The 22,917-nt window shown below is 48.4% G+C and overlaps 1 protein-coding gene across 1 annotated transcript in view; it reads right to left on the reverse strand.

The window, feature by feature from the left end:
* SLC2A1 (solute carrier family 2 member 1) overlaps window positions 1-22,917 on the reverse strand; it is a 45,081-nt gene continuing 22,164 nt past the window's right edge. Inside the window, exons 2-10 of the mRNA XM_056864891.1 lie at window positions 15,720-15,812; window positions 9,839-9,999; window positions 7,307-7,547; window positions 5,939-6,101; window positions 4,368-4,555; window positions 2,724-2,828; window positions 1,780-1,881; window positions 1,117-1,320; window positions 1-293 (exon numbers count right to left, since the gene is read on the reverse strand). Of these exons, the coding sequence (XP_056720869.1) occupies window positions 93-293; window positions 1,117-1,320; window positions 1,780-1,881; window positions 2,724-2,828; window positions 4,368-4,555; window positions 5,939-6,101; window positions 7,307-7,547; window positions 9,839-9,999; window positions 15,720-15,812 (1,458 nt within the window). The 3' untranslated portion in view covers window positions 1-92. The remainder of the gene's footprint in view (window positions 294-1,116; window positions 1,321-1,779; window positions 1,882-2,723; window positions 2,829-4,367; window positions 4,556-5,938; window positions 6,102-7,306; window positions 7,548-9,838; window positions 10,000-15,719; window positions 15,813-22,917) is intronic.

Consider the following 22,917-nt stretch of genomic DNA (forward strand, 5'->3'; position numbering starts at 1 on the left):
TTCACCTCGGACCTGGCTTCTGTTACAAGCATCAAGAACAGACAGGGAAAGAAGAGTGAAGCATGGAGGAGGAAACAAAGGTCTCTTGGGTCCTAGACTTGGGAGTCGGCTCCCAAACTATGGAACTCGTCCGGCGTCTTGTTGTCAGCCTGCCCGGCGCCCCCCTGGCGGAACCCGGACGCTATCTCGTCAAAGGTTCGGCCCTTCGTCTCGGGCACCTTGAAGTAGGTGAAGATGAAGAAGAGGATGAGCAGCACCATGAAGATGATGAAGACGTAGGCTTTGCAAAGTTCCTGCGGGGGAAAAGGGAGGGACACTGTCAGAAGGGAGCCCTTTGCGCGGGGCGAGTCAGACCCTTGGTCTGCCGAGGCCGGTATCGTCTGCTCGGACAGGTTAGCAACTCTCCAGGGCCTCAGGCGGAGGCCTTCCATGTCTCCTGCTACCTGATCCTTTTAACTGGAGATTGAACCTGGGACCTTCTGCATGCCAAGTAGATGCTCTACTTGGGAATGGAAATCCCTAATCTCAACCAATCTATGGATCCCACAGCACACCTTTCTGTCCCAGGTACATTTGTGCACACATGCGTTTCTGGGGTCACCTTCCCACCCTGTGTTTTAACTCAATGTGCAAAAGCCTTCTGTACTCACACACTCCTTCCCCTAGGTTTGCCAACCTCCAGGTGGGGCCTGCAGGAATTACAACTGGTCTCCAGAATACAGAGATCAGTTTTTCTGGAGGAAATGACACCTTCAGAGGGCGGACTTTATGGTATACCATAGTGGCTAGGAGAAACAGAACTCCCAGAGCTACATTACATCCCTGCTCAGCTCCCTCCCCAAACTCCATCCTCCCCAAATCTCCAGGAATTTCCCAACCTGGAGTTGGCAGCCCTACTCCTTCTTCTGAATAGTCTTATTCATTCCCCATTGCCTCACTGTTTCCCAGTTCCCTCTTGCTCCCTGGCTCCATCCTCCTCTCTGCCCACCTTCTCCATGCCAACCACCTCCCCCTTTGCCACCACCTCCATCCGCCAAACGAAACAGCTGTAGAGACAGGGCCCTTAATAATCTAGCCATCCTTCTCTTAGCAACGAACGGGAGTTTGCAAAGTTACCTCGAGGTATTGAAAGCCCATCCCCACGATGAAGTTTGACGTCCAGTTTGCCAGGCCGGCAACGGCGAAGGCAGAGGGGCGCGGGCCTTGGCTGAACAACTCCGCCACGATAAACCACGGAATGGGGCCCGGGCCGATCTCAAAAAATGCCACGAAGCCAAAGATGGCGATAATGCTGATGTAGGACATCCAGCTCAGTTGGTCCTGGCACCAGGAGAAGAAAAAGAAGAAAGATAAGACGGGTACAGACACATGAAGTGCCCTGGTGTTCGTTCTCACCCCCTCCAACATCATCTCTATCATTTTTCTGTCGCTTCTTCCCTCCGAGATCAGTGCAGTGTATCTGCTTTTTTAAATTTTATTTTCCAAGCCAAGGTGAAAGATAGCTATCAGCCCAAAGTTTCCCTCTGATTTTGAATATTTGTACCCAGGTCACATGAACAAATGCAGCTGGTTTATACTGAATCAGATTCTCGGTCCGGCACGGTCAGTATTGTCTACTCTGGGTGGCAGCTGCTCTCCAAACCACCGCTCTTAACCACTACACCACGCTGGCTCCTAATCTGGCCCTTCTCAACAGCTACAGATCAAGGTGCCCGTCCCTCTACCCAGATCATTCAAGGAGTTTTTTCCCCAACCCATAGTTATGCCTTCCCCGCTTACCAGGAGAGCCAAGGCGATCGTCATGAGGACCGCGCAGCCTGCCATCCCAGCCAGGCCGATGAGATGGAGCGTCCTTCGCCCAGCCCGTTCCACTACAAACAGCTGTCAGAGAAGAGACAGAGAGAGGGAGGAACAGAATGAGTGCCTGGTTTAGTAGAGGGAAAGACACGGAAAGGCCAAACTTGGTTCTTCCCAAAGGTGCTTCAAGGAAACGGCTAGAGGGCTGTGAGAAATGATCTCCGTCAAATAACTAAAGGCATCAAGGAGCCCAAATTGCCTCTTCTGTAGAGAAGTTTGCCTGCTCTCTCTCTCTCTCTGTGCATGAAAACGTTGGCTTTAACCCTTTAGCCTTCATATCTTCAACTGAAATAAAGGTGACGCTCCCTCCATTCATTCACCTCCTCCCCTCCTTCTGTTCACTTCCCTGTCAAAAGCCTGGCTGTAAGATCCTTATGAGCCCCATGGCATAGAATGGTAAGCTGCAGTACTGCAGTCCAAGCTCTGCTCACGACCTGAGTTTGATCCCAACAGAAGTTGGTTTCAGGTAGCCAGCTCAAGGTTGACTCAGCCTTCCATCCTTCCGAGGTCGGTGAAATGAGTGCCCAGCTTGCTGGGCGTCAAGGGAAGATGACTGGGGAAGGCACTGGCAAACCACCCCATAAACAAAGTCTGCCTAGAAAACGTGATGTGACGTCACCCCATGGGTCAGGGGACCTTTACCTTTTTAAGATCCTGGGGGCAGAGACCTTGTTTTTTTTTCCTTTTTCAGTCAGGTACCTTGGTAGTAACATCCATCATCACCATTTCAATTTAAACACAAGTTCCAGTATTCAAAGTTGGCCAGGGCATGAGATAACTCCCCCCGCACACACACACACACACACAAACAAGCACCATTCTCCCAGCTACACCCTCTCCAACCAGCAAACTTAGGAGACACTCACTGAAACAACTGTGAAGGCTGTGTTCACAACCCCAGCGCCTATGGTAGCGTAGACCGGCTCCGGCACCCCAGCTTTCGAAAAGATTTTTGTAGAATAGTAGAAGACCTGAAAAAGATAAATGTGCAAGCTGTTAAGGAGCATACGGAAAGTGCTGGCATCAGGCGGAAAGGACCGAGGCGAAAGAGCCTTCATAGCCACCAAGCTGGCTCGGACCTGTGATGTTTCCACCCCGCTCTCCTGTGCTCGGCAAGCGATCAGTCCCAGATGTCTTTCGGGGCCCTAATCCAAAGTTTCCGTGCCATCATTCAATTTTCATCCGTTTTTCAGATCTTGTTGGAGAACCACTGAGGTCCTGTATTACTATTTATCTACTATGGATTATTTGACTTGATGCACTGTGGCTGAAGAAGCCCACAGCGAAACGTGTCTAAAACGATCTAGGCAACACGAACCGTTCTTCTGCTTGTTTCCGAACCTGAAGGAAAGGTTCTCTGCTCTTTTCTCTGCGATTTGCGCAAGAGCACAGCAATGGTATAGCGCACAGCTATGGAATAGCGCAACGACATTCAGTATTTTCATCTATGGCCGTTTACTGTGGACTTTTGGCATTAATCTACTATCTATAGAGTAGTTATATTGTTTATTTCATCAGGCTTGGAACAAAGGGATTTCCCCCCCTAGTTTTTTGTGCATGTATATTTCTTTCTTGTAAGTGTTGGTTTGTTCATTTTTGTTTTGTCTTTGGTGCTTTGCATTTGTATATTTGTCCAACTGATTAATTACAATTTATGTGTTTATTTAACATTATATTGTGAATTTGGTGCTGTTTTTTCCTGTTGTATCATTCAGTTTCAGGCAAATCTGCCAAAGCCCTCCATCCACAGAAACCCGTGAGATGGGATTCAGCAAAAGGGATCAAACTCTCAGCCGCTGTCTCAAAAGAACGCCCAGTGTTTCTTATAAGAAGCCAGGGTTTTCAAGGCAGGAGACTAACAGAGGTGGTTTGCTAGTGCCTTCCTCTGCATAGCGACCCTAGTATTCCTTGGTGGTCTCCCATCCAAGTCCTAGCCAGGACTGACCCTGCTTAGCTTCTGAGATCTGACGAGATCAGGCTAGCCTGGGCCAACCAGATCAGGGCTCTCATGAACACATGAAGCTGCCTTATACTGAATCAGACCCTCGGTCCATCAAAGTCAGTATTGTCTACTCAGACCGGCAGTGGCTCTCCAGGGTCCCATGCAGGGGTCTTTCACATCACCTACTTGCCTAGTCCCTTTAACTGGAGATGCCGGGGATTGAACCTGGGACCCTTCTGCATGCCAAGCAGATGCTCTACCACTGAGCCACAGCCCCTCAGCAACGTGTGCATGTGTATGTAAAGTGTCATCAAGTTGCAGCCAACATGGCGACCCCTTATGGGGTTTTCCAGGCAAGAGAATAACAGAGGTGGCTTGCCGTTGCCTTCCTCTGCACAACAACCCTGGTAGTCCTCGGTGGTCTCCCCTCCAAATACTAACGGGGGCCAACCCTGCTTAGCTGCTGAGATCTGACAAGATCAGGCTAGCCTGGGCCATCCAGGTGAGGGCTCTCTGCAACGTGAAGCATGGTAAAGACAGATGAACTCGTTTGCATGGCTGTACTTACAGCGTTGATCCCTGAGAGCTGCTGGGACAGCTGGAGGACAATGGCGATAAGGATGGGCTGGCGGTACATGGGCGAGCGGAAAAGTTCCAGGATTGTCACTTTCTTCTCCCGCATCATCTGCCGGCTTTCCTCCTTCATCTCCTGGAGGTCGCTGCTGACGTCGGTCGTCCCTCGGAGCTTCTTCAGAACTGGGAGAAGCAGTAGAGAGGAGAGGTCAGGCAAGGCGATCTCAATCTCACGCACGTCAGAGATGCTCTAGGCTGATCCTGCCCCAGGATGTGGTGATGGCTGCCAGCTTGGAGGGCTTTAAGAGGGGAGTGGACATATTCATGGAGGAGAGGGGTATTCATGGCTATTAGTTAGAATGGATGCTAGTCATGCTGCATACCTATTATCTCCAGGATCAGAGGAGCATGCCTATTGTTTTGGGTGCGGTGGAGCACAGGCAGGATGGTGCTGCTGCAGTCGTCTTGTTTGTGGGCTTCCTAGAGGCACCTGGTTGGCCACTGTGTGAACAGACTGCTGGACTTGATGAGCCTGGGTCTGATCCAGCAGGGCTTTTCTTATGGCTGCCAACTTGGAAGGCTTTAAGAGGGGTGTGGACATGTTCATGGAGGAGAGGGCTATCCATGGCTACTAGCAAAAATGGATACTAGTCATGATGTATGCCTATTCTCTCCGGGATCAGAGGAGCATGCCTATTATATTAGGTGCTGTGGAACACAGGCAAGGCAATGCTGCTGCAGTCATCTTGTTCATGGACTTCCTAGAGGCCCCTGGTTGGCCACTGTGTGGACAGACTGCTGGACTTGATGGGCCTTGGTCTGATCCAGCAGGGCCTTTCTTATGTTCTTATGAGCAGGGGGTTGGACTAGATAGCCTGCATGGCCCCTTCCAACTCTATGATTCCGTGAGGCTGGTTAGATCAGGGTCCAGCAAGATCGAGTCCTGCTTCTACCAATGGCTAATCAGAGCCAAAGCATAAGCAGAGCCAAAGGACACCGCCCTCTCCTGGTGTTTCCCTCACCCTCTGAAATGGAGGTTCCATTTAGCTGTCATGATGGACAACCATCAACGTCCCTCCCCTCCACAGTGAATGGCCTCTCAAGCTGCCTTAGACCATGTCATGCCAGAGGTCTGTCTAGCCAAGAACCCGCATTGGCTCTCCAAAGTCTCAAGGTGATCTTGCTCAGCTCTGTTTCCCAAGACTCTTTGAGAGGGAGGTACCGGGGACTGAACCTGAGACCTTCCACATGCAAAGCAGGTGCTCCACCACTGAGCTGCAGACACTGACAAGAAATTGCACCAGCCAACCCAGACTTAAGCACTTGCAGCCCATGATCCATATGACTCCGTGAGGATGCCTTCTAATGAGTCATACCCTTGGTCTTTCAAGCTCAGCATTGTCTACTCAGCCTGGCCAGGCTTTCCAGGATCTCAGGTGGAGGTCTTCCCCATCACCCGCTACCTGATCCTCTTAACCAGAGACTCCGGGGACCGAACCTGAGACCTTCCTCCTACCAAGCAGATGTTCTTCCATTGTCCCACAGCTTATTACAAGTCCAGCTTACCGCTCTTGGCTTTGTTCTCCTCATTGCGGTTGATGAGGAGGAAACGAGGGCTCTCCGGGGCGAAGGGCAGCATGATACATTGCATCAAGGCAGGGACGAAGATGAAGCCCAGCAGAAGCGGCCACAGCGAGTCGCTCCCCATGATCTGCTCCATGCCAAAGATCTACAGAGAAGGCACAACCAACAAGTTCACAAGGGGTGGTGGTTTCTCCAAACCCAGGATTTCTTCTAAGGTGCTTGCCTGCCCCCTGACAGCAAAGCCCTTCTGTGTTTTGGGGGCCATATATTTCTTGGGGCAGTGGGCTGGATCCAGCAATCTGTCAACAGAAAGTGCTGAAGGTCATGGATCCCTAGAACTTCTTGAACTAGCAAAGAAAGGTTCTCAAATTACGGTAGGAGGAGTTGGAGTTGGTTTTTATATGCCGACTATCTCTACCCTTTTTAAGGAGAATCAAACCAGCTTACAATCTCCTTCCCTTCCTCTCCCCACAACAGAACACCTTGTGAGGTAGGTGGGGCTGAGAGAGTTCAGAGAGAGCTGTGAGTAGCCCAAGGTCACCCGGCTGGCTTCATGTGTAGGAGCGGGGAATCAAACCTGGTTCTCCCGATTACAGTCCACCACTCCTAACCACTACACCATACTGGCTCTCTCAAAGTGGTCCCTGACGTGCCTTTGGTCAAATGTTGAAGAGCCAAAGGCAACCTACAAGGCTTTGTATCACTTGAATACATGAAGTTGCCTCATGCTGAGTCCGCTAACTGGCCTACCGTGGTCAGTATTGTCTACTTCGACTGGCTGTGGCTCTCCTGGGCCACAGACCAACCTTTCACAAACCTGTTACCTGAGCCAATTAACTGGGGATGCCAAGGACTCAACCAGAGACCTTCTGCACACAAGGCAAATACTCTACCACTGCACCATGGCCCCTCCTTAGGCTGAAGAGGCACTACTGTTCGGCTTAAAATATGAACAGATTGCCTCTGCAATGGGGGAAGCATCTGCAGTGAAAATTTATAAGATCTGAAAGGAGCCCTTTCCTGGCGTTTCCCTCAGCCTCTGGTGTTCAGTCATAGCTCCTCTGAACATGGAGGCTCCATGTAGCTGTCATGACTGACAGCCATCAATCTCCCTCCCCTCCATTGTAAATGAAACCACTCTCCTCAGTAAATTCCACTCTTTGCTCTAAAGATGAACAGGGCTTTTCAGTGGTCTTTTTTGGTGGTTTTTGCAGTTCTGCCTCTTTAACAAAGGCACATGTGCCGGTGGGACAGATGTTTGCCCTCATCAGCAGAGACCTGTATCCAAACGTCTATGATGGGTCCAGCCTTCCCAGTCCCCAGCAGGGGGCGGCGACAAGAGCCGCTCACCTGTGCTATGAGGATACCCACGACGACGGCGAGCTGATGAAGGGTCCCCAGAGCCCCTCGAAGGGCCGTGGGTGACACCTCGCCCACGTACATGGGCACGAAGCCTGTGGTGAGGCCCGAGTACACCCCGATTACGAAGCGGCCGAGGATCAACATTTCGAAGGAGCTGGCCATCTTGGAGAAGCCCATGAGCGCAGAGGCGATGAAGGCGAGGCTGTTTGACATCAACATAGAGTTCCGCCTGGGAGAGGAAAAGGGTCAGAACTTAGTCGGGAGATGCTCCAGGTGACGCTCTTCCTGCCTGTATATTCTCGGGGCAGGGCCTGACGCGGGAGCCAGCGGATTACGCAGGTTGTCCAGGAAAACACCACCAGAACTCCTTGCTACTAGAAAAGCAGTGCTTGTTTATTTTACAGTGCACAGGTATAATACAAACTCCTCTTACACTCTTACACTCATAGCATCCTGACACATAAGCTTCCATTCTATACAGCATTATACAATATGCCATCTCAGGCAACCAATCACAGTAGATGCTAAGTCATTCACCTGTTGCTAATACATTGCATCAGCCATCTGGCCCAAACCGGTTCTGGCCAGATCCCACAGGCAATCCAGGGACTTTCCAGACTTATGACATCATTACAGATCTACCGTATTTTTCGCTCCATAAGAAGCACCTGACCATAAGACGCCCCTCCCCCAGCTGGCCGTTGGATCGGGGAACGCCAGCTCGCGCCGTCCCAACGTGCCCAGCGGGCTCTGTGCGGGCCCGCCCGCCTCCCAGCTGGCTGTCGGGGCGGGGAACGCCTGCTCGCACCCTCCCGACGTGCCCAGCTCTGTGCGCCCCGCCCGCCTCCCAGCGCGCCGTCCCAATGAATCCAGCTCTGTGCGCCCCGCCCGCCTCCCAGCTGGCCGTCGGGGCGGGGAACGCCGGCTCGTGTCGTTTCAACGCGCCCAGCCGGTTCTGTGCGCCCCGCCCGCCTCCCAGCTGGCCGTCGGGGCAGGGAACGCCGGCTCGCGTCGTTCTGGCGCGCCCAGCCGGCTGGCGGGAGGAGAGGGGGTCCCTCCGCCCGGCTCTGGGAGTCCCGGATAAACCAGGCTAGGGTCCATAAGATGCACATTCACTCCTTAAGACACACAGACATTTCCCCTCACTTTTGAGGAGGAAAAAAGTGCGTCTTATGGAGCGAAAAATACGGTACTTGATCTCAGTGCAACCTGTCAAACTAATCTGACAGCCTTGCATCTCTGACAGGGCCTGCCTTCATGCACTTTGTCAAGTACCGTGCATGTTGGTATTGCATCATTATTTATTAGCAACTCTAATTGCCCGTAATGTGCATAATTAATATAGTCAATACAATAAAACATTGTCATTGTTGTTGTTGTTATTGCCCCAGAAGGTCAGACCAGAACCAATGGATTGAAATTTTGACTTAATCAAGAGTTTCCGTCTAGATATAAGGAAGAACTTTCTAACAGTTACAGCGGTTCCTCAGTGGAACAGGCCTCCTCAGGAGGTGCTGAGCTCTCCTTCCCTGGAGGTTTTAAAGAAGGGGTAGATGGCCATCTGTCAGCAATGCTGATTGTATGACCTTAAGCAGATGATGAGAGGGAGGGCATCTTGGCCATCTTCTGGGCATGGAGTAGGGGTCACTGGGGGTGTGGGGAGGGGAGGTAGCTGTGAATTTCCTGCATTGTGCAGGGGGTTGGACTAGATGACCCTGCCAACTCATATAAATAATAACAATAATAATAAAATTATAAAAGAGCACGCAGTCATTCTTAACTTTCCACAGAATTTAGCTATCAAAATTTTCTTCCAGCGATCAGTTTTCCTGTTATATATTTTTAGTTCTCCATCTGATGCTGGTTGGATCCCACCAGCATTTCAGCTGGGGGCGGGGGAAGGAAAGTGACATCTTCTTTGACCACCCCAAAAGGCTTTGCTAAGGGTCATGGGACCTGCATGTAATATGGGTCTGTAATATAGAGAGGACCTCACCTGGATGGCCCAGGCGGACCTGATCCACCAGGGTCGGCCATAGTTAGTACTTGAAAGGGAGACCACCAAGGAAGTCGCTACACAAAGGCCGGCAATGCCAAACCACCACTGTTTACCTCTTGCCTTGACAACCCTATGGGGTCACCATAAGTCAGCTGTGACTTGACGGCACTTTACTCACACAATATGGAGGGGAACTAGATGAGACTGAGTGAAAGCAGCCGGCTGGATCGAACCCTAAATCTCCCAAATGATTTATTTGAATATGTTACATGATGGTTCTGGAGAGGGGAGGGGGAGTGTAGAAATGAAAAGTCTGCCCCAAGAGTAGAAACAGAAAGTTATGATACGGATGGAACCACTTGTAAAATAGGTCCGGCACTCTGTAGGACCAGGGTGGAGAAAGAAGGCCTGGAGGGAGGGAGACTGTTGTACGATGTTGAAAATAAAATGTTAATTCCACCCCGAAACAATGAAAAGCGGTAAGTTAAACGAACGGACAAGAAAGAGGGTTATGTGCTCACCGTCCAAAACGGTTGACAAACAGGCCAACGGAGAAAGCTCCAACCATCCCTCCGATAGAGAATATGGACACTGAGAGGGACCACAAAGTAGTGAGGGTGCTGCGGGTGATGTACTCCCCGTAGCGGTCGTTCCACGTCCGATTGTAAAAGCTTTCAATCACCTGTGAAGGAAAGCCAAGTGGGGGGGGGGAGGAAGAAGAAGAAGAAGGAGGAGGAGGAAGAAGAGTTGGTTTTTATCAGCTGACTTTCTCTACCACTTAAGGGAGACTCAAACCGGCTTACAATCGCCTTCCCTTCCCCTCCCCACCACAGACACCCTGTGAAGTAGGTGGAGCTGAGAGAGTGTGACTAGCCCAAGGTCACCCAGCTGGCTTCATGTGTAGGAGTGAGGAAACATATCCAGTTCACCAGATTAGCCTCCTCTGCTCGTGTGGAGGAGTGGGGAATCAAACCCGGTTCTCCAGATTAGAGTCCACTGCTCTTAACCACTACACCACGCTGGCTCCCAATCCACTGAATTGGACTGCATCCACTGGGTATGTATGCATGACTGCTTGGCTTTTAACGAATGAAATGAATTTATGTACGATTGAGGGGCGGGTTGGAAGCTAGCGGGTTTCTTGGCCACTTTTCTCCTGGGTGAGCTGAGACACCAGGAAAGGGCTCTTGCCAGCTGCTGGTTCACAAGCAAGACCCCTGGCAAATGAGGGTGGGCAGTACACTGTCAAAATCTCTGTTGCCGTTTCACATTGGGGGAGATAAAGAGGCAGACAGAGGGTGAAAGTTGTCTTTGGCATACCCTCAACCTGGCTTGCCAGCTCCGGGATGGGAAATACCTAGAGATTTGGGGGGGGTGGAGCTTAAGTAAGGAGGAGTTTGGGAAGGGGGAGGGACTTCGGTGGGGTATAATGCCATAGAGTCTCCCTTCCAAAGTGGCCATTTTCTCCTGATGTACCAATCTCCATCGCTGGGAGATCAGTTGTAATCCCAGGAGATGTCCAGCCACCACCTGGAGGTTTACAATACCAGAAGGGGAGTGGTACCTGGGACACACATATACATAAAGTTCCACTGCTGCACATAATATAATGGTTTATGTGGTTTCAAAAACACTGTTGGGATTTTTTAAAAAGATATACGTAAGGAGTCACTACTTTGATGTAAGGGAGGAGTATAGGAAAACTCTGGTGTGATACAGACATAATTAAGAGAACAGCTGCAGTCAATTTGTGAGTAGATGTATGGAAACTGAATGTTGGTTATCGCAGACCGTCTAAACAGAGGCTTGAGGACAAAACAGCATGGTCTGCTGATATAGTTAATCTGCTTGGGTAAGTTAAAATTGTGTTACGGTAAAACTATATTGACTGATGTTAAGTTTTAAGGGATTAATGTATCCATGTCTGTTTTAAATTCTGTTTTCAAACAATAGGAGCAAAATCAGAAAGTCAAGATTTTCCTGTACAGTAGCAACAGACGTCTGATGAAGCTAATGCAATTCGAGAAACAAGGAAAAGATTCGCGAAACCTTGTAAACTTGCATAGATTGTTGCGACTTGTATAAATTGTTTTGTCGCATAACTTGAATCATTCATTGGAAATAGGGTTGCCAAGAGCCTGGTGGTGGCGGGTAAAATCCCGCCAATCCACCGGGCACTGTGGGCATGCGGGCACGCGTCACTTTCGGGTAAACCCAAAAGTGACGCAGACATTCTGGGAATCTCGGAGAAAACTCTATGGGAAGAGTTTTGCCCGAGATTGCTAGAGCGTCCACGTTGCTTCCGGGTAAACCCGGAAGTGATGCGGGCGCGTCGCGCAAGGTGCACGTGCACATCGCGCACTACAGCCATGGCCCCAGAAAGCTCCCGCCGGTGGAGCTACGAGGCCTGGCAAGCCTAGTTGGAAATCAAGTTTTTTAAACCACATAAACCACTATATTTGGTGCATCAGTGGTACTTTATGTATATGTGTGACCACCTGGAGGTTGGCAACCGTAAACAGACACCACCAAGGTCACCAAGTCTCACCCCGTTCAAAATAGAGTGGAAAGAAAAGTTATGGATGTATATGCGGATGGCCAAACTTACAGATTCTTTACATGGTAAAGACATGGATGGATTTTAAAAAATATGGTCAAAGGCCGCTGCATATTGGGATAAATTGGCAAAAATTGATTTTACAGGTATAGTTAATCAATTATAGATTAATGTGTTTTTTAATAAATGATTATAATAATAGGTTTTTATATACTGTCATAACACCGCTCCAGAAGTCCAAGGGTGGAGGGCACAAAGGTGGGTGGTGGAGGTTTGGGCACTATGTATTTTACAAAGGATAGTAAACAGTGTATTAGCAATGGATGTAATAGTGCTCTGTGCGTGTTTTTGTATATTTTATGGTTTTTTTGTATTGAATTATGATTTTGTTTTTTAGTGTTTAATTATAAAAAGCAATAAAATTTAAAAAACAAAACAAAAACAAAATAGGATCCAAACTTTAGAGGCGAGTAGCCGGCCGGAGCTCTGCTCTGCCCGCCCCACCGGAGGCATTCCTTTCTGGTTTCATCACCCTCCCCGGCCACCGACAGTGTGCCGCAGGCCTGCCTATCTGTGGACTTTAACCTACTTGGGGATCTGTCAGCCTCAGCCGCCAGACGAGACAGAGAGAGACGGAACGTATCGCCCCCAAGATAACACCTCGCTGCGAGATGGGGAGACGCTTTCTCCACTAGGTGGTGGCGAGAGTCGAACCGGCACCAGGCCAACCCATTTCACCGTGACCTGTCAGGAAATGTGGGCTGTATGAGGGGGCAGCACGTGGCTCAAAACTGAAATATGCAACATCAAATGCCAAAAAAATAGCGGTTGGCTATATTTGAGTTGTGATTGTAAGCAATATTCGCCTTAAGCCCTGCGAGGCTACCACGAGTATTTGGTTTTGTTGTTAGTGCTTCTTTTAATAATTTAATAATACATGCTTACAACTTTTTTTGGCATTTGATGTTGCATATTTCAGTTTTGAGCCACGTGCTGCCCCCTCATACAGCTTTCACTATTTGCAGCATAGGTTTTTTATATCTCTAGGAAATGTGGGCTGGCTGGTGCTGCTGATAAAACACCAAAGAAGGGCTTCCCGGCGGTTGAGTTACTTGCTGAGTCATAGTGGCCAGGCAAGAATGAAGGGGGGGGGGAACCATACGGGGAAAAAAGGCAGCTAGTACTTCCTTCCTAAGCTGCCGCATCCAAATTCCCAATTGGCTTTCCTTCCCCAAAACAGGGAAATCGCCGTTCTTATAGGCCTGCCGCCCTGACCTGGATGGTCGAGAGTTAGGGCTGCCAACCTCCAGGGGTTAGCTGGAGATCTCCTGCTATCACAACTGTTCTCCAGCCGATAGAGATCAGTTCACCTGGAGAAAAGGGACACTTTGGCATTTGGACTCTATGGCACTGAAGTCCCGCCCCTCCCCAAACCCCCGCCCCTCCTCAGACTCCGCCCCAAATACCTCCCGCCGGTGGTGAAGAGGGACCTGGCAGCCCTATCCAGGGTAGCCTGATCTTGTCATATCTCAGAAGCTAAGCAGGGTCTAGAATTCTTCTATTTTGAAATAAAATTGGGAGGGGGGGCAATTATTTTGGCATGGTTCGGTGACTTGCAATCCAGGTCAAACCCTTACAGGAACTCTGGGTGTGCTTAAATTCAGCTCTAGAAGCTGTCCCTGGGGACTCAGGTTTTAATCCAAATCGGGCTGGCATTTATACAACAGCTTTCCCAGAGATCTTTCAAACACAACGTTCAGCACAGAGCAAAATTTTAATTCTCCTGGGAACCTGCTAAATAAATCCTATCGGATCTAACAGTAAGCCGGGTAACTGGACATGTTATTCCAGTGTGGCGGGGGGGGCACATTTCTATCCTGAACAGCGGGTTTTTTCTTAAAGTTGTCATAGACTAACCGTGCATAAAAAAGCCGACAAGATTTTCTAGCAGACTAACAGAATTTTGCTAGCTAGCTATCTACCCATTTTTGTAAAAAATTCTCACTTTATATCCCATTTTTCTTCCAGCAGAAAACCTGATGCCATAGGCATAGGGTTGCCAACTCTGGGTTGGGAAATACCTGGAGATTTGGAGGTGGAGCCTGAGGGAGGGAACACTGCAAAGCAGGCAGACACCAGGGTAGGGCTTCCTCATTCAGCAGGTGCAGATGAGAGAGGACCCCCCACCCATCCTTAGTTAAATCAGGGCAACATCTTGCTTGCAATTCCTAAGGGATGCATGTAGCCAAAAACAAATCACTGAGCTGATGATGAAGAAGAGTTGGTTTTTATATGCCACCTTTCTCTACCACTTAAGGAAGAATCAAACCGGCGTACAATCGCCTTCCCTTCCCCTCCCCACAACAGATGCCCTGTGAGGTAGGTGGGGCTGAGAGAGCTCTAACAGAGCTGTGACTAACCCAAGGTCACCCAGATGGCTTCGTGTGTAGGAGTGGGGAAACCAACCCGGTTCACCAGATTAGCCTCTGCCACTCATGTGGAGGAGTGGGGAGTGAAACCCAGTTCTCCAGATCAGAGTCCACCGCTCCAAACCACCGCTCTTAACCACTACACCACACTGATCTGGAATGGACAGACGCAGGACTCCAAATCCCAACCGTGTCCTGAGAGAAGGGACATCTACCTCATTCGGTGTGGGCAACCATACAAAGCCCAGAGGCCCATGAAGGTGCTGCCTTTGTGGACTCTTACAAGGTGCATCTTTCCTAGGGCCATCTTAGGGTTGTCAATCTCCAGGTAGTGGCTGAAGATCTCCAGCTAGTACAACTGATCTGCAGGCGACAGAGATCAGTTCCCCTGGAGAAAAATGGCTGATTGGGAAGGTGGGCTCTATGGAATTATACCACACTGAGGTCCCTCCCATCCCCAAAGCCCACCCTCCTCAGGCTCTGCCAAAATCTCCAGGTATTTCCCAGCCTGGAGCTGGCAACCCTAGGCCTTCTGGTGACAACACCAGCCCCGAGGTAAACTTTTGTACAGTTGGGCGGTTTGTGTGGGTGTTGGCGCAAACATGGATGCCTTCATTGGGCCATAAGCAATAAAATGGATTTCAATAAGGAGAAGTGTAAGGTACTTCACCTAGGCAGAAACAACATAATGCACAGGTACAGGATGGGAGACAGTTGGCTTGACAACAGTACATGTGAAAGAGATCTGGGAGTCTTAGTGGACCACAAACTGAACATTAGTCAACAGTGTGATATGGTGGCTAAGAAGGCCAATGCAATTCTGGGCTGCATCAATAGGAGTATTGTGTCTAGATCAAGGGAAGTAATACTACCACTGTATTCTGCATTGGTCAGACCTCACTTGGAATACTGTGTCCAGTTTTGGGCTCCACAATTTAAGAAGGATGTTCACAAATTGGAGCGTGTCCAGAGGAGGGCGACCAGAATGGTCAGAGGTCTGGAATCCATGCCCTATGAGGAGAGACTTAGGGAGTTGGGTTTGTTTAGTCTGGAGAAGAGAAGGTTGAGGGGTGACATGATAGCCATGTTTAAATATTTGAAGGGATGTCGTGTTGATGAGGGAACTAGCTTGTTCTCTGTTGCTCCAGAGACTAGGACATGGATTTAAACTAATAGAAAAGCAATTCCACCTAAACATTAGGAAGAACTTTCTGACGGTGAGGGCTGTTCGACGGTGGAATGCGCTGCCTCTGAGGGTGGTGGAGTCCCCATCTTTGGAGGTCTTTAAGCAGAGGTTGGATGGCCATCTGTCAGGAGCCCTTTGATTGTGGGATCCTGCATGGCAGGGGGTTGGACTGGATGGCCCTTGTGGTCTCTTCCAACCTTGTGTGATTTTGTGATTTGTGCCTTCCTTACCTCCTGAGGAGCATTGATGACTCCAGTGTTGTAGCCGAACTGCAAGGAACCCAAGACTGCTCCTCCGACTGCTAACATCAGCTGAGCCGTCATCTGCAAAGAGGGGACAGAGAAAACAGACCAGAGCTCAGTTGACAGTCAAAGCCTTGCAGCTCTGACAACAGGACATGACGCCACAGGTCGTCACCTGAAACTAAAATCCAGGGATGAGGAAAACCAATAAACTGATAGCCCGGTTTGTATGTTCCTCTAAGGCAGAGGTTCCCAAGCTGTGCTCCAAGGAGCACTTGGTGCTCCGCGAAGCATCCCCTAGTGCTCCGTGAAGAGATTGGAAAGAAAAATACCACCGTCGTTCGGTTTAGTATATAGGTGCTAGGTGAAAATTAGTGCTTCGTGATTAATTTCTCTCCCGAAAAGTGCTCCGTGGCTCAAAAAGTTTGGGAACCGCTGCTCTAGGGATTTCCATATACCTGGGCGGTGTGCTGCTGTACCCATCTCCGACCCTGACATGCTCAAAGGGCCTATGCGCATATCACCTATGGGATTATACGTTCACGGACAGCGCATGTATTGAGAGCCTGAACAGGTATGTTATTATCATGCAGGTTTATGAAAAGAAGCCCAGGAGATTCATCTCTATTAGACAGTCTGTCAGGCCAGAAACACAAAGGAACAGAAATGCTGTCTGTGAAAAGCTGCTTTATGCTTTCTGACAGAGATCAGCGGCCAAGCAGTAAAGAAGAAGGGCCAGGCCGAAAGGCCCGCTTGCAAGGGCACCTTAACAGCCATGATAAGGTTTTGAATGATGGAGTTGGGGGGGGTCAACACTGGCCAAACCAGAAGAAGAGGAAGACGAGTTGGTTTTTATATGCCGACTTTCTCTACCACTTAAGGAAGAATCAAACTGGCTTACAATCACCTTCCCCCCCCCAAAAAAAAACAAGACACCCTGTGAGGTAGGTGGGGCTGAGAGAGCTCGAAGAGAGCTGTGACTAGCCCAAGGTCACCCAGCTGGCTTCATGTTTAGGAGTGGGGAAACCAACCCGGTTCACCAGATTAGCCTTCGCCGCTCACGAGAAGGAGCGGGGAATCAAACCCAGTTCTCCACATCAGAGCCCACCGCTCCAAACCACCGCTCTTAACCACTACACCACGCTGGCTCTCCGGCTCACACAGACCTGCATTCCGACGTCACAAGCAGGTGGCCGTTCTTATTCCCCAATCCAACTGTGCTTTTAGAACCACACGAGTAAAGCGTATAGCATTGGCTTAAATCAAATGTTTCGGATTCTGCTGTGCTTCAAACAAAACCTAATGAAGACTCCTGCAATTGCACATTATGCCAGTGTGGATACCCCTCCCTTCCCAGTCTCTGAGTTGGTCAGGTCTCTTTGCTCGACTTTCTTATCTGCAACAATGAGGCCAGCAAGGTTAGCCGTGAGTGTTTTGCAAATTAAATGTTTCATGCAAACAGAGTTTTTAAATAGCAAGTCAGAATTGCCTTCGGGGTGAAAAATGCTCTTGAACATTAGAAGGCACATGACCATCAACTGAAATAAATGACTAATCCAGGTCATACGTGGGCAGATGGGCTAGTAAAAAAAATGTGGACTAGTAACATTTGCAGACTGATTGGCAAGGCTGGAGCACAGTAGTAATCCCTGACTCTGCTTGCAATCATTCTGAAGAATGAATGTCATCAAGGTGAGAGGTTCAGAACAGCTAAAAGTATTTCTTCACACAATGCATAGTTAAATTGTGGAACTCCCTGCGCCGGGATGGGGTGATGGCTGCCAACTTGGGAGGCTTCAAGAGGGGAGTGGGCATGTTCATGGAGGAGAGGGCTATCCATGGCTACTAGTAAAAATGGATACTAGTATCCTAGGATATTAGGATACTAGTATACCTATTTTCTCCAGGATCAGAGGAGCATGCCTATTCTATTAGGTGCTGTGGAACACAGGCAGGACGGTGCTGCTGCAGCCGTCTTGTTTGTGGGCTTCCTAGAGGCACCTGGTTGGCCACTGTGTGAACAGACTGCTGGACTTGATGGGCCTTTGGTCTGATCCAGCATGGCCTTTCTTATGTGAACACATGAAGCTGCCTTATACTGAATCATACCCTTGGTCCATCCAAGTCAGTATTTTCTACTCAGACTGGAAATGGCTCCCCGGGGTCTCAGGCTGAGGTCTTTCACGTCACCTACTTGCTTAGTCCCTTGAACTGGAGATGCTGGGGATTGAACCTGGGACCGTCTGCATGCCAAGCAGATGCTCTACCACTGAGCCATAGCCCCTCCCTGTCTTACAAAACCCAGGAAGGCATTAGGAGTTTCCTCCAATCCAAGTGCAGGATTCCAGAATCCAACAGGGTTTCCCGTCCTTCTTCATCTATGTCTCACAAGATGTCCCCCTCAGCCGAAGTTCAAGTCCCTACCTGACCTTGGTTGTAACTAGAGAAGATGGAGGTTAGCTAGGGACGTGACTTCCAGGAGAGGGTGGGAAGAAAACGAGCCTTTGTTCATCCATAATCAACAGAGAAAAGCCTTTGGACTAAACATCCCTCAACTCCTTGGCAGAGCCTACTTCCCAACCTCCTTTCTGCCTAAGCCCAAACAACAATTGGGGGCTTGTTCCAACTGGAGGTCAACATGGACCGTTATAGTTGGACGCTCGCCCACTCATTTTCGACAAGTGGCCGTTCCTAGTCCTGTTTCGGCGGCTAGGGGGCAAGCAAAACAGGGATCCAGGCGTCACAGGCCAACCTAAGCCGCTTTGGAATATTCACGTGGTGCCCAAAGCCCCCTCGACGACGTCAACTCTCTCTCTGTTGCGGAGCAGGGCCAGGTACGTGTGCCTCGGTGAATTGCCAAAGAGACCATTTTCTAAGAAAAAGAAGGCGAAAGAGCCATGTGAACGAGATTTTGGTGGCTGAGGACGCGACAGACAAGGACGGCCCGATTATTATCCTCACGTTCAGCGATTTGCACACTCCTAGAATGAGATGGTTCTAGGCTAGAGACCAGGTCTGGGAGGGGGGACACAGGAAAAACGTTTGAGAGGGGGAGTTTTCCCCGCTTGGTATCAAAAAAAGGTGAATTTTCTTTTTCAGAATAAATAGCAAAATAATGTTGATTGTACTATGCCTTGCAATGGCATCAGCCAGCAAAAAAAAACCCACCACTTTCATGCCCATTTTCCTCTAAATTACACGAATGTGCTTTTTCTGCAGAATAATAATGTGAAGAAGAAGAAGAAGAAGAAGAGTTGGTTTTTATATGCCGACTTTCTCTACCACTTAAGGGTGACTCAAACCGGCTTACAATCACCTTCCCCTCCCCACAACAGACACCCTGGGAGGTAGGTGGGGCTGAGAGAGCTCTAACAGAGCTGTAACTTGCCCAAGGTCTCCCAGCTGGCATCGTCATCTATTATTTCTAAGCTAAAATGACAGCTTTCCCACCAATGTTAAAAATGAGGCAGGTGAGACAAATTTTTCTGTCATCGGGAGGGCAGCTTTGACCAGAAACCTAAAGGCCAGGACTTTAAGCTGAGCGTGCAAATGAGTGTGTTGGTTGTGATATCTTTATTCTAACTCACACAAGAACCATTTTTTAAAAAAACCAAAGTATTGATGGTTTCTGTTATCAACCTTTATTTACCTTCTGTTTGCCAACAAAAGAGAAAAGGATACGCTTAAGATAGCTTCAGGCAGGTTTGTAAATCATCACCCGGGGTTGCATGTTGTGAGTAAAGGGCACATGACTCCATGTGAGCAGGAAACCTTTTAAATAGGAAAAGAATACGTTGCTTAGGATGACTTTGCCCTAAATACTGGTGGCACCCTGAATCACGTCTCCCCATTAGACTTTATTGCATGGGAGGAGGAACAAATATGGGAGAAGACGGTCTCTCAAGGGGTGTGTGTAACAACCATAGAGCAAGAGTGAATTCCACACAATACTGAGCGGAAGATAAAGTGGTGCATAATCAGGATCCTTGCCTCTGGATTGTGACAACTCAAGCAGTCAACCCCACAAGAAGAAGCCAGCATCAACAATAAATCTTCCTGGAGATTGACAATAAATCTTAATAAACAAGAAATTTATTTATACATATACTTTTTAAAACCAATCCAAATTGCAACACATTTGTATTTTTTTAAATAAAGTGACTGCTCTTTGTGCCAAGGATTTGTGCCAATAATATATTTAAAGCTTAATTGCTACATGCAAGCTTCTGAGAATGCATTCAATGTGCTATTAATAACTGAGGTTATTAATATTTTTAATATTTATTTTTAGAAGTTGTTCAAAGAACTGTATATTAATACTTTTTAATATTTATTTTTAGACGTTGTTCGAAGAACTGGTATGTGGCAACCTTTGGCCACTTGTGCAAAATGTGCGTGCCACCAAATTATTTTTGTTCTGTGATTGTCATGCCTACGTCTCTTCGCAAATATATTTTTTGAAGACCATTGTCCTATTTTTTAAATTTTTGGTGACTCTCCCCTTCTACCTTCAGTGTGGGACTCTTCCTGGTGGTACCTGTATGTGGACCATGGTGAAGACAGAAACTGATAAATTCACACAAGACCTATGAGAACTTTTTGTATATATGTAATTAGGATTGGATTATTTCTGTATCTACACTTTGACTGTCTTTCAATAGACTTTGCATTTCACTATTTATGCCTGTTTCTGTACTGATTTCCAAAACCTCCAGGTACTAGCTGGAGATCTCCTGCTATTACAACTGATCTCCAGCCAACAGAGGTCAGTTCTCCTGGAGAAAATGGCCTGAAAAGTTCGGGAACCACAGTACTAGGGTCATTTAAAAGGCCTGTAAAGGTTACATGCAGACACAGGGAGAAATACACTAACCGCTGCAAGAATTTCACGGGCTAAATTTTTTTGAAGCCAAGCCCATCACCATAACTGTGTGTGTATTAAGTGCCGTCAAGTCGCTTCCGACTCATGGCAACCCCATGAATGAAAGTCCTCCAAAATGTCCTATCTTTGACAGCCTTGCTCAGATCTTGCAAATTGAAGGCTGTGGCTTCCTTTATTGAGTCAATCCATCTCTTCTTGGGTCTTCCTCTTTTCCTGCTGCCCTCAACTTTTCCTAGCATGACTGTCTTTTCCAGTGATTCTTGTCTTCTCATAATGTGATCAAAATACGACAGCCTCAGTTTAGTCGTTTTACCTTCTAGGGTCAGTTCAGGCTTGATTTGATCTATAACCCTCTGATTTGTTGTTGTTTTTTGGCAGTTCACAGTATCTGTAAGACTCTCCTCCAACACCCCATTTCAAAGGAATCTATTTTCTTCCTATCGGCTTTCTTCACTGTCCAGCTTTCACACCCATACATAGTAATAGGAAATACGATCACCATAACTACAGAAACATAAAATGTGGGGCATTATGCTTACGAGTAAACTTGACCCTTTTAAATACAATTTTGGAAAGGAAAAGCTGATTCCAGTGAAAACTTTTTGGGGCAATGGTACCTCTTTCTTCAGTACTGGAACAGAACAATCCTAACAAAAATGTTAGGCAAAAAGTATTTGGTTTTATTTAAATTGCCTGGAAGACTAGTTATTTAATCTATTTATTTGTCCCCCATGACTTATTTTTCCCCCTCCCTCCCTCCGTCCCTCTTTTTTGTGTGTGTGTGTGGTTGTGTCTGACTTTTGGTGTACTCTTGTAAAAATTTTGGACAAAAAAATAATAACCTGGTTTTGAAATTGCAGTCCTGGCTTATGAGTGGGAAGACACAGAACCTTGTAACCAAGACTAGACACTTCAAGCTGGCCCTTCTTGATGGCCAAGCAGAAGGGTTACATAAGGAATCCTTTCCACATCAGATTGTCTGCTGAAGAACCCCAGTGCATCGCCAAGGATTTTGGGGCATCTTAGGACACCTTCTGTGGGGCTGTTTCACAGTCAGTCCTGTCTGAATACACATAGGGTTGCCAATCTCCAGGTAGTAGCTGGAGATCTGCTAGGATTATAACTGATCTCCAGCCGACAGAGATCAGTTCACCTGGAGAAAATGCCCACTTTGGAGGAGGAGGAGAAGGAAGAAGAAGAGTTGGTTTTTATATGCTGATTTTCTCTACCACTTAAAGGAGACTCAAACCATCTTACAATCACCTTCCCTTCCCCTCCCCACAACAGACACCCTGGGAGGTAGGTGGGGCTTAGAGAGTGTGACTTGTCCAAGGTCACCCAGCTGGCTTCATGTGAAGGAGCGGGGAAACCAACCCGGTTCACCAGATTAGCCTCCGCCGCTCATGTGGAGGAACGGGGAATCAAATCTGGTTCTCCAGATCAGAGTCCACCGCTCCAAACCACTGCTCTTCACCCCTACATCACGCTGGTGGATTCTATGGCATTACAGCTCATTGAAGTCCCTCCCCTCTCTAAACCCCACCCTCCTCGGGCTCTGCCCTGAAAATCTCCAGGTATTTCCCAACCCAGAGCTGGCAACCCTAGCTCTGCAGCTACCCTGCAACGCGCCACTGAATACACCAAACACTTCCTTTAGTGCACATTGCAGGGGAAGAGCAACCATTGCTGATCTTCTCCTTGAACAAGCTTCTGAGGAACGTTAGGATTTCCCGGCATACAATTTGGAAAACCATTATTCTGTCAGTCTGCCCACTGCGGGGGGAAAAACTTCACACGCATAACTACTTAATTGCTACTACAGCCGCAATGTTATGTTTGCAGCCCATCTCCTTAGACCCAGCAAAAGGCCTTAGGTATGTGCCCCGCTGCCAAGAAAGGGTGTTGGAACAGAAAAAAGTTATCTCGGTGTTCGTATTTCCTGATTTGGCTTCCATCAAAGCAAGCAAGGAACGGTCTCCTGCTGCCTTCCCTTTTCTAATCTCAAAGGCACCATCGCAGCTGTAGGAACCTGGCAAAGCTTAACAGAAAACCTCACAGAACAGCAACACCGGCATTGTCCATCACACTGAGCCCCCCACCCCCAAATGAAGATAAAAGATAGTTTAGAGACCTCTGCCAAAATAAGAGAATTAGGACATAGCAAAAAGGTGCAGGAGGGGACTGCTGGGGGCCACGAATACACCCACATTCTACCGTTAGCAAGGGGACCAGGCGGGGGTGATGGGACATGAGGCTGAGGACCTGCTAAGCGGTGACAATTGAGGGGAGGGACTGAGGGGGTGT

This window comes from Euleptes europaea, chromosome 19 (assembly GCF_029931775.1).
Source record: "Euleptes europaea isolate rEulEur1 chromosome 19, rEulEur1.hap1, whole genome shotgun sequence".
NCBI lineage: Eukaryota > Metazoa > Chordata > Lepidosauria > Squamata > Sphaerodactylidae > Euleptes > Euleptes europaea.